This window comes from Myotis lucifugus, unplaced genomic scaffold (assembly GCF_000147115.1).
Source record: "Myotis lucifugus unplaced genomic scaffold, Myoluc2.0 scaffold_33, whole genome shotgun sequence".
Lineage (NCBI taxonomy): Eukaryota > Metazoa > Chordata > Mammalia > Chiroptera > Vespertilionidae > Myotis > Myotis lucifugus.
Window position 1 is genome coordinate 3,497,423 of NW_005871081.1, and position 12,085 is coordinate 3,509,507.

The 12,085-nt window shown below is 34.6% G+C and overlaps 1 protein-coding gene across 2 annotated transcripts in view; it reads right to left on the reverse strand.

Annotated features, from left to right (window-relative positions):
- Positions 1 to 1,084: 1,084 nt before the first annotated feature.
- The window catches only part of ABHD13 (abhydrolase domain containing 13), a 24,751-nt gene continuing 13,750 nt past the window's right edge, over positions 1,085 to 12,085 (reverse strand). For both annotated transcript variants that reach the window (XM_006086910.3, XM_014454195.2), the window contains exon 2: positions 1,085 to 4,394. In XM_006086910.3, coding sequence (XP_006086972.2) covers positions 3,433 to 4,374 — 942 coding nt within the window. In that variant the 5' untranslated portion in view covers positions 4,375 to 4,394 and the 3' untranslated portion in view covers positions 1,085 to 3,432. The remainder of the gene's footprint in view (positions 4,395 to 12,085) is intronic.

The window sequence follows — 12,085 nt, forward strand, 5'->3', positions numbered from 1 at the left end:
GATTTCAGTATATCTCAACCATGACCTAATTTAAAAAGTGTCTTCTGTGATATCCTTTTAAATGTTTATCTATTTATTCCTAACCTCAAGAAAACAAGGAACTAAATAAAAACTACGCTTCTACACTTAAACTGAACTTGCAAAATAACATATAAAATTGAATATGGCCTTCACTCTTTAATTCCACCAACAAATCTATTCCCACCTCAAACCAAATCTTTCAAACTTAAGAAATGAATATGAAAGCATGAGGTGGTATGAATTCTCATTAAGAAATATTACATCATTAATCCAGTGACACATTACCAAAGCTAGAACTTTGGTAATTATCATGTGTCTAGACTAGAGCCTATCATGAAAAAAGTAAATTTAAGCTGTCCTATTCAGCTACAAAATTCAGAATTGTAGCTCAGCCATGGTGGCTCAGTGGTTAAGCATCAACCTATGAACCAGGTCACGGTTCGATTCCTGGTCAAGGCACACGCCTGGGTTGCGGGCTCACTCCCATGTGGGGCGTGCAGGAGGCAGCCGATCAATGATTCCCTCTCATCATTGCTGTTTCTATCTCCCTCCCTCTACCTTCCTCTCTGAAAATCAATAAAAATATATTTTTTAAAAATTCGAAATTGTAATGAAAATATCTACCTTACAATCAAAGTGCTTGCAAAAATATAGGGTAGTGGCAGTATTGGGTGCTCCAGTCACTTGGTTAGAAATGTCTGGTATTTAACTGTTTTGCATTGTTATGTTTCCTTTTCACCAATCTCACCAGTTAATTATTTCCTAGATCTACATTTAACACACCACCTTTCACTTTGTTGCTCTTTCTATTCTATTAGTATTCTTTTATCTTCTACAAATTATTTTTCCATATTTTGCAATATCCCTTTTAGGATCCCTTTTGCCATTTCTCCCCAATATTCCTTTTTAAATCAATGGATTTTGATCTAAATAAATTATATCTTGCCATGTTTAAATATTTCCAAATTTACCACAGCTTAATAACTTAAAATTCATTCAGAAACTCCCAGAGCTGCTCTTGGATAAGTGAGCCAGAAGTTAATACACAAGACGGACACACTTCTATTCCCACTAAACCTATGAATCCAAAATGAAGTGACTCATTCAGAATTCACATTTTATTAACACCAAATGCTTTGGCCAAAAATTAGACACATTTTGAAGAAGTGATTTTGTTTTCTATTTCTCCCTATCTAAAGAAATATGCTCAAATACAGAAATTAGGTACTACAACCCTAGAAACAGACTCTTCCCTTTGCTGTAGGAAGAAAGGCTCCTTAACCCAAAGAGAATGAAGGTAGGGATGGGATACATGTACTTTACAACTTTTGAAGTCTTGACTTAAAAAGATAAAAAAAAAAAAGACTGTTTATAAACATGGAGTATTTTAAAAAGCATAAAACAAAACACTGATGAAGAAAAAGCTTTTAGGCTTCATCAGCATAATATTTACAACTAAATTTGATAAATTCCTTCATAGTGTAGTAGATTAAATGATTACATGAAAATGTAAGAAGGTACTTTATAAACTTTTAAGAATGATATGAGTCTAAGGTTTTCCATGTAAGCTCATGTCTAAGTACACTAGATCTTGTATTAAATTTTTTCCCTTTAGTACACTATTTAAGACAGTCATTCTACATAGCAATGATTGACAAGATGAAAAGTATCTTTAATTGTAGTGAAATTATACATACAAAATACACTTTCCATGATATGCATTACCAAATTTGTTTTTAAAAGCATGACTTTTTTTTACAATAATTTATAGAAAAACATCATATTTGCTGTGTTTTCTAAATATTGACATAAAGTGAATGAGGCGAAAGTTATTTGGCAAAAGTATTTCTAGCCCTATCTCCATAGAAAGAGTTTTTAAATTAAGGTCAAAACTATTGACCCATTATTTCTGTTCTAGCTGCTTGCACAAAGCCAATAAATATAGCCAAAATATTCAAAATATTACATTTAAAGCTGACATAATGCACAGAGCTCAAATACATCTAATTTTTGAGGACTGCTTGACACAACTTAGTACACTTATGCCTCAAAGCTTATATATATGTATATATATATATATTTAAGGTAAATCCTGCAATTTTAGGGAGCTTTTTTAAAAGATTTTTTCATACATTTCTATATGACTAAATACTACTTCCCACTGATAGCCATTTAATAGTTAAATGGGGTAATATGTTCTGTGATAAAAAGCTGTAGCATTCCTTCATCCCCACATTCCTACATGTAGAAAATAAGACTTCCTAAAATTGTCTTTTGTTGCAGTTCTATTTTATAACTAAAATATTAAGCCAAAGAACATAACTTTTTTGGTTTTGTTGTGTTTATTTTCAGAAAGTCCAATAAATGACACCTTGGCTTTAGAGGGTTAGATATACCTAGATACTGGGACTTAAAAATCAAATGAGGGAACTTATGTAAAACAGTATGTACAATTATGTAATAAGAGTTCCTACTTTAATTCTTAAACAAGTTATCTTCATTATGACTGCCATTGGTGGTTTACCTGTAGACTTATGAAATTGATAAAAGGTAAAATTCTCTTTGCCACCAAAACTACAAATGTAAAAAAGTTCAAAGATGCACACTGAAGCTGCAGTGAAATTCTAAATTTCTATTTTTGCATGCCATGATCTAGACTGTACCTAACAAAACACAGTACATTTTTGTTGGAAAGTGGGGTCCCATTTATTTGTAAGAAAAAGCTGAATCTCAGCATACGCCAGAGCAAAATTCAATAGCAACCTGCACACAGGCCTCAATTTCACTTCTTGCCAAAACCAAAATAGTTTACATAAAAATAGATATAACCCAGGTTACCATATACATTGGTATATGACCAGTGCTATTTACATTAAAAACATTGCATTGCATAATTCAAGAAATAAAATATCATCATGCATTTTAAGGTGAAAAATGCAGTTATAGAACTAAGCTTGTATACCATGATTGTCCCAATATTTACTAAAGGAATAATATCCGAAGGTTTCTTGTCTGTATTTCCCCTTCCACACCCAGACATTAACCTTAAGTATCATATAGAGTGTACCACTTTAGCAACAAGAAACTTTTGAATATATTCTACTGGCATATTAAACTAAAGATACAGACACATAAACACATTGAAAGGTTTGATGAAAATGTATGAAATAATCCCAACAATTATAGTTTTTCAAATGTAAAAAACTATTTGGATCATCTTTAAAGAGCACTAAAGTCCTTTCAACATTTAATGTCACTCTTCAGACAAGTACAGATATAACACACTTCCAGAAAGAAACATTCTTTATCATTCTGCACAAACTAAAATACAGTGCAATAAAAAAAAAAAACATTATATAATTGTCACATTAGATGAAGTTTTTGCCATTTCTTCAGGAGAATGACTCTTTATTACTTCTTTGATGAAGTGAAGTAACCCTGGCATTGCCATGTGTCATTATGAGTTCCATCAGGAAAAATGGCTAATCTCTTAGTCCGAGATGGGGAGAGTTCATAAAGCTGCTTCATCATTACTGGTGGAATTAATTGGTCAGAGAGTCCAGAGATGAAAAGAGAAGGCATTCTGCACTGAGAAATTTTTCTGTAGGACAAAAATTTATTTTTGTAGCACCATAAAGGAAGGTAACGCATTGGAAAGAATGAAAATAAAGTTCTGGCCATATGTGGTATGCTTAAAAATGTGTTCTCCACCATAATGGCTGAAATCCTATGTGAATTTTCAGAAGCCAAATGAATAGCCACTGCTCCTCCCAAGGAACGACCAAAAAGAAAAATTTTTGTTTTGTCAAGGTCAGGTCTAGTCATCACATAGTCTAGCACAGCTTCAGAATCTAAGTAGAGTCCTTCTTCACTTGCTTCTCCATCACTTTTCCCATATCCTCGATAATCAACAAGCAAAAGATTAACTTTGAGGTTAACCAACATAAGCAATGCATTTGGTAACCTGTGACCTATGTTGCCTGCATTCCCATGAAAATAAATTATGGTTGGAGAATAGGGTGAATTGTCTCCAGTATATCTTACCAAAATAAGATTCAGACGCACTCCATCTTTGGTTCTGATAAAAATGTTTTCATGTGGAATACCAGTGGGCATGGGAACATAAAGGCGTGAGGAAGATGGCTGTTCTGGAAAATAGAGCAATACATCCTGGAATTTATATAGAATACCTGCTATTGATATGAATATTAACAAAAGTAAGATAATGCCTCCATACAGATGAAAAGTCACTATTAAAGGTAAGAGAGAAATACGGCAGAGCGCCCAAGACCAGGAGGCCAAGGTTATTAGCCATCTTTCAACAAAGTTCCACAGCATCCAGGACTTTTCCATTGTAGCTCTCTGTAAGTGTCCTAAAGAGAAAAAAAGAGAGACATTATCAGTAATCCAACACATATCTCTTATTTTAAAGTTAGATCCATGATACATATAAATCTTGATACTAGATGAATCCTTGGAAGCCTCCATCAGTTCATCCACAAAAATGGTTGCTCTAATTTCCCTTGTCCCTTCTGTTAACAGTCTCCTTTCTCCCTCCAGTGCTATCACAGTCATCAAACCATATTCATTTTGTGAAATGTGCTTACTAGTATTTATTGCCTGGTTCCCAATTTTTTATATGAAGGAACAAGGAGGCACAGGAATAAGTATAAGTGGATTGGCTGTATTTTCATTTTTTTCAGATAAACAGTTGGAAGTGGAATTGCTGGATCGTATTATCTTTCTATTTTTAATTTTCTGAGGAACCTCCATACTGTTTTCATGGTGGCTGTACCAATTTACATCCCACCAACAGTGAACAATGGTTCCCTTTCGCCACATCCTTACTAATATTTGTTATTTCTTGTCTTTTTTATACTAGCATTTTAACAGGTATGAGGTGATATCTCACTGTTTTGATTTGTATTTTCCTGATGAGTAATGTTTTCATGTACTATTGGCCATCTGTATATCTTCTTTGGAAAAATGTTTATTCAGACATTCTGCCCTTTTATTTTTTAGCTACTGTATTATATGAGTTCTTTATATATTTTGGATTTTAAACCCTTACCAGATATATGATTTGCAAATACTCTCTCCCCTTCAAAGGTTGTCTTTTCATTTTGGTAATGGTTTTCTTTGTTGTTCAGAAGCTTTTAAATTTGATATAGTCCCATTTGTTTATTTTTGCTTTTGTTACCTTTGCTTTTAGTGTCAGAGCCAAAAAACCATTACCAAAACTTATATTAAGGAGCTTACCAGTTTTCTTTCTAGGAGTTTGGTGATTTTCAGGTCTTACATTGAAGTCTTTACTCCAATTTGAGTTAATTTGTGTGCATGGTAAGATAGTGATCCAGTTTTTCCAGCACCATTTATTGATGATATTATCCTTTCCCATTAAATTCCTGGATTCTTTGTTGTAAATTAATTGACCATGTATGTGTGGGTTTATTTCAGGGCTCTATTCTGCTCCACTGATTTATGTGCCAATGCAATACTGTTTTGATTACTACAGTTTTGTAATACAGTTTAAATTCAGGGAGAGAGATGCCTCCCACTTTGTTTTCCTTTCTAAAGATTGCTTTTGACTACTTGGGGTCTTTTGTGGTTCCACAGAAACTTTAGGATATTTTGTTCTATTTCTGTGAAAAATGCCATTGGAATTTTGATACAGATTGTATTAAGTCTGTAGTTTGCTTTGGGTAGCATGAATATGTTAAGAATATTAATTCTTCCAATCTATGAGCATGGAATAGCTTTTCACTTAATTGTATCTTCTTCAATTTCTTTCATTAATGTCTTACAGTTTTCAGTATACTGGTATTTCACATCCTTGGTTAAACTGATTCCTAGATATCTTACTCTTTTTGATGGAATTGAAAATAGGATTGTTTTCTTATTTCTCTTTCTGATAATTTATTAGTACATAGAAACACAACAGATTTTGGAATTCTACAGCATCACTGAGATAGTTTGAGGGCAAACCTGATTAAAGAGGTAGTTAACAGACTAACCTATCAAGACCAATCTGACGTAATATTGTCAATATTCTTTTTACATTGTAGAAAAAAATATAATTAAACAAACCAGAACAAGAAAAATAAAATATTTTCCTCTCTACCTGGAGGTTTTCACAGCTAAACTTAAAAAGTAATTTATTTAAATTAACCATTAGTTTCTAATATTGTATTTTCAGGAAAAATAAGTAACATATATGATTAAAAAGAAATTTCAGATTACTAATATAACAAAATATGTAAAATCTTTTATATAGTCCTTATTGCAATTTCATACCAGTGAGTCAATACTGATTGCTATGCTGTATTGATAAAGCCATAAATACTTGGGGGATAAGTTAAAAGAAACAGAAATTCTCTTTGTGAACCAGAGAAAAATTAAAAAATGACTTATTAGAGACATTTTTTTAAAATATTGCTGAAAAAGACAACTGATAAAAATACAGAAAAAAGCTATCAAAAGTCAACTTTTTAATCAAATAAAAAATGTATGCATGTTGTCTTAAAATGGCAAGAGGTAAGACACATTACACTTTTTCTTATATATTTACCAAGTTTTAAAAGACATTAAATTCTTTTACTACAAAACTATCAGAAAGAAGCCACTCTTACATTTGATACATAATTGTTAATTTTTAAAACTGTACTGTAGCCATAAGCTAATAAATGTGGCATTTTAATTCATCATGTTAGGTTTAAACACTACAGAAATATAAAATAAAGTTAGAATGGCTATAAAGATGAGTTAGATGATTTAATAGATTCAATTTTTCACTATTATTTCACCAAACATATTTACTATTTTGTTAAACAGATTTTAAATTTGAATTCTTGTTCAAATGACTGCACATAAACCCATAGTATTTTTCTGAAGTTTCTCTGAAATCAATACTGCCACCCAGTTGCAGAAAGTTTTATTACAATGAGCACTATACTAGAGAAAAGCAGGTATATCAGGTAAACAAAAACCCAAACCTAAAAACTATAGAATCAATACCTGACCACTGTGTGTCAGAACTAGTTAAAAATCAGACTGAAAGAGTAAGCCAATTACAGTAAATACTAAATCATTGTTCTTGGTCAACAAAAAAAGGCCTTTCACAATCTATGACTGTTATTTTACCAATAGCTTAAAGTAGACAGGGCTACTCTCTATATCCACTCGTTGTTGTGAATAATTCTCAACAACACATCTGGTCACTTAAACATTTAATCTAATGGTTACTTAGTTTAATTTTATTTTTTTAATTATAAGCAATATCTGAGTGATTTTTCATATATACACAGAAGTTGTATTGGGCAAGTATGAAAACACATTGGCATTAACTGTATACATCAAAATAAAAGAATTTTATGTAATAATTAGGATTAACAAGGTTTGGGATGTAAAATATAAATATACTAGAGCACTGTAATATTTCAAAAATAAATTATTTAATATATTTCTTTAGTGAAAATTTTTACTTTTTTTTTTCATAATCAGGCCAATCATTTGTGAGAAGTATCAGAGAGATGGTTAACTCAAACATAGTAGGGGGAAAAAGCACAAAAATTCCATCAGTCTTAAAGTCTATGCCAGGGGTGGGCAACATTTTTGTGCTTGCCAAAACCAGCAAAATCTCTGACTCAAACTTCTTTTGCGTGCCAACCCTAATTTTTTGAGAACATGTTACGCCTACTTGATATCTCTTAAGGTGTACATATGTGAAGAACCTTGAAGAAATAATAAAATTCATTCGAGCGACAAAAACACAGTATATGATGATGAAAAATACATTTATTTTTTAATGTATACATGTACACTGATAGTCCGACAGAAAACTTTATGACTCCGTTTGATATTATCAGTGGGACTTTTGCTGCTGCATCACTGATTGACAGAGATTTTACATCAGGTTTATATTTCGTGACCTTCAGAGATATGCACGAGCTAGTACTTTCATCCGTCAAGCTATTCCTATTACAAGACTTAACAAAATTCATCACTGAGAACAAAGATTCACAAGCGTATGTGGATGAAAACATGGAGAGTAATGCTGTTGCAAAGTTTTTTAAACAGAAAAAATTTTCTGGAATGGCATTCCAAGTCCTCAATAGTTCATTTTCGACACTTCTCTCTGGTACTCTTGTCTCTAATCGCTTTTTTTTTCAATGTTTTCCAAGTCAACTCTAAGGTCAATAATTTTCTGCTTCCAAACTGAGCTACTCTGAAATTCAATCAACTGCATTTCAAAGTCAGCCATGTCTATCCATGAAAACATTTGTAAGTTTAGTTCCTCCAGTTTCATGCTGTCTGGAAACCTCATGAATTTTGCTGTCTCTTCCAGTTCTCTGAATTTCGCAAATCTTGAGAACTGCTCAATAGTTGACTCGATGATGTTTAAAAACAGCTTTTGAAGGCTTTGACAGTCTGTTCTGTCATCTTTTGGGAGGTCTTTGATGTGCCTCTTGAGGTTTGGGAAATATCTAAATCTCTCACCATCCACATCCCTCTTAAAGACTTCCAGTTTCTTTTCTAAAGCCTTTATGTAACCAAACATAACATCAAGTGTCTTGCCAGTTCCTTGTAATTTAACATTTAAGTCATTCAAATGTTCACAAAAATTGTAAATGGAAGATTATGAGAGAGGGTTTCGCATGCCAGCAAAAGTTACTGGCGCTGCCATGTTTGTGCACGCGTGCCAGGGGTTGCCCACACCTGGTCTATGCTATACCTATCTGCAGAATAATTTTGGGTTTATCACTTATTTCCAGTCTGAATTCTTTTTCAGTAGAATGAGAACTTAAAAATGCCTACATTATCAAATGAAATTTTAAAAAGCATTTATAAATGCTATAGATCTATTAACTTTATTTGCTTTTGTGACCAAGTATTTCTGGCATTCTTAACTGTGTTCTGCTCAAGTTAACATAAAATCAGAATTTACCACACAACTATAAGAAAAAAAAAATCTGAAAATTTGAAAAGGACATGATAAAGCATTTCTATAACCCAGATAATCCCAGGAGTGAATTGACTCAATTTTCAAATGAAAGTGTATAGCAATGACTAAAAAAACCTACTGCAACACTAGATAAAATACAAAGTTTCTAATATCTAGACAAGGCATATTTTTTAATTCAAACCACACACACACACACACACACACACACACCCAATATCTAGTTAAAATTTTCAATTATTCAAACTGAAAAATAATTGTTTTAAGTAGCTTCTTTAGTTTCTAATTTCAACATACAATACTGAATTTAAATAGACCAGGAACTATGTTTCTCTTTTTCACTACTGTATTCCCTACTAGGTAGTATAACACTTTACATATACTCAAGAGTAAAAATTTTTAAAAAAACAATCCAGTAATATATCTGAATTATTAAACTTCTGCTCAATCCAGATTTCTTTCCACTTCTAAGAAAACATAACTGTATTCTGAGCACTGGGCACATGTTTAAGAGTGGATATCAGAAAAATTGCATATTTGAATCCATTATTGGTTAGGGAAAATATTCAACTTGCAGTTTTCCACAAAGCATTCCTGAAATATCACTTTAACTAAATTACTTTGTGATAAACAAACATAATCTTACAATGGATTGTTAAACGGTGAGAGTCAGAATAAAAGCCAATTCATTTTGAGGAACATCTAATGGAAGTCAATTTTAAGGGCAGGTTAGTAAAAACTGCTCTGGATTGTCTACTTGTCTTTTCTAATATGTTTATGGCACACGAATGGTCTAGAAAGAGACCTCCACTCACTGACTGCCTTATTTTTACATAATCCAATTTGCCAATAATTTCTGCTCCCTAGTCTTTATCATAAGGGAACTAGAACAAGCAAACTTAACACCGGAAAAATTTTTTATTTACTAAATTTGCTGAAACTATCACAGATGTTATTATGATAGTTGATGTAAATGAATAGTGTCTCTGATACAGTCCACTGTAGGCTCTACAGCAAGCTTTATGCAAGTTTTCCATTTATTTTGCTAATAAATTGAGTAAAGGGTTAACAAAAACCTTTTCTCTCCATAAAAGAAATTACCTCTGGCTAACCTTCTAGCATGGTTTCCCTGGAAACCTCATAAAGGCAGGATATCAGTTATGTTTCTAAGCAACATTTTGTGTGCTAAACTTGACCACTATTGGTGAGCTAAATCTGGATTGAGCAGACAGGGAGCAGGGCTACACATGCCAAGTGAGAAGTAAAAAGAGTGGGCTTTTCTGAATGGTACATAATCTGCAACTGGCCTGTCCCTCTGCTGAATCCTGCACACTATGCCCATGTGCTGTTACAAAAGATATTGTCTTGTGGAGCACAAAACAGGTCAGGAGGCACCCACCCATGTGTCATCTTTCCACTAGCCTATACTATCACTCAGGAACAATACACCTGATGATGATTTCTTGGGTTTTCTATCTCATTTCTTTCAACAAAGCAGAGAGGCTTGTGCCAGGTATGGTCCATTGGGTCTTATGAGTGTGAATGCCCAGCTGAACACAAGACCACTGCTTCTGGTCATGAAGAAAAAGCAAAGTGATTAGTTACCCTCTAAAGCAGTGGTTCTCAACCTTCCTAATGCCGCGACCCTTGTATATAGTTCCTCATGTTGTGGTGACCCCCAACCATAAAATTATTTTCGTTGCTACTTCATAACTGTAATTTTGCTATTGCTATGAATCGTAATGTAAATATCTGATATACAGGATGTATTTTCATTGTTACAAACTGAACATAATTAAAGCATAGTGATTAATCACAAAAACAATATGTAATTATATGTGTTTTCCGATGGTCTTAGGCGACCCCTGTGAAAGGGTCGTTCGAGCCCCAAAGGGGTTGCGACCCACAGGTTAAGAACCGCTGCTCTAAAGTATGTCCTTTGGGGCAAAATATTTATAAAATGTGTTGCCAGGAGAGATGGATTATTTGCCAGGTTCTTTTCCATGCTGAAATGCATTTGCTGATAACATCTTAGCATCATAAACAATCAAGAGAAATGGTGAGTTTCATATATTCAAAGTTCAATCAAGCTTACTACTACTTAGAAGGGTACCTTACAGGGAAAAAAGATTACATCTGTGGAGAAGAGAATCTTAGTCAACCAATAAACTCTCATCTCTCTTGCTTCTACATTACTAGAAACCCAGTGGGGTCTGGCCGCCAACCCGATCGGGGGCGGGGCTGGCCAGGGGGAGGGGGAGGGATTGGTGGGCTGGCCCTGACCCCTGGTTGAACTCCCGGTCAAGGGGACAATTTGCATATTAGCCTTTTATTATATAGGACTAGAGGCCCAGTGCATGAAATTCATGCACTCCTGGGGGGGGGGGGTGGTCCCTCAGCCCAGACTGCACCTTCTTACAGTCTGGGAGCTATCAGTCGGACATCCTTAGCGCTGCCGTGGAGGTGGAAGAGGCTCCCACCACCGCTGCTGCGCTAGCCAGCCATGAGCCCGGCTTCTGGCTGAGCGGTGCTCCTCCTGTGAAAGCACACTGACCACCAGGGGACAGCTCCTGCATTCAGTATCTGCCCCCTAGTGGTCAGTGCGTGTCATAGCGACCAGTCGTCGTTCTATTTGGTTGATTTGCATATTAGCCTTTTATTATATAGATTATGTGTTTAACCTTATGTCTACATCTCAAATAAATGCCTTATTACCATTTCTCACTTCTGCCTTTTGCCATGTTACCACACCAGCTGTCACATGTCAAATGTCTCTAATACATGTCTATAAGTTTAACCACCCCTGGTAACTCAACTACTTACTATCATGAGAATCTGATGTAGTAACTCTTACAATGATCCTATATAATAAAGAGGTAATATGCAAATTGACCATCACACCTTCACAAGATGGCTGCCTACGACCAGACGGGCAGGGCGTTAATGAGGGACGACCAAACGACTAAACAGCAGGTTGTGTGGGGCAACCAGGCCAGCAGGGAGGGCCGTTGGGGGCGACCAGGCTGGCAGCGGGGGGCAGATAGGGGCAACCAGGCGGGTGGGGGGGGGGGCAGTTATGGGAGACCAGGCCAGTGGGGGGGGGGG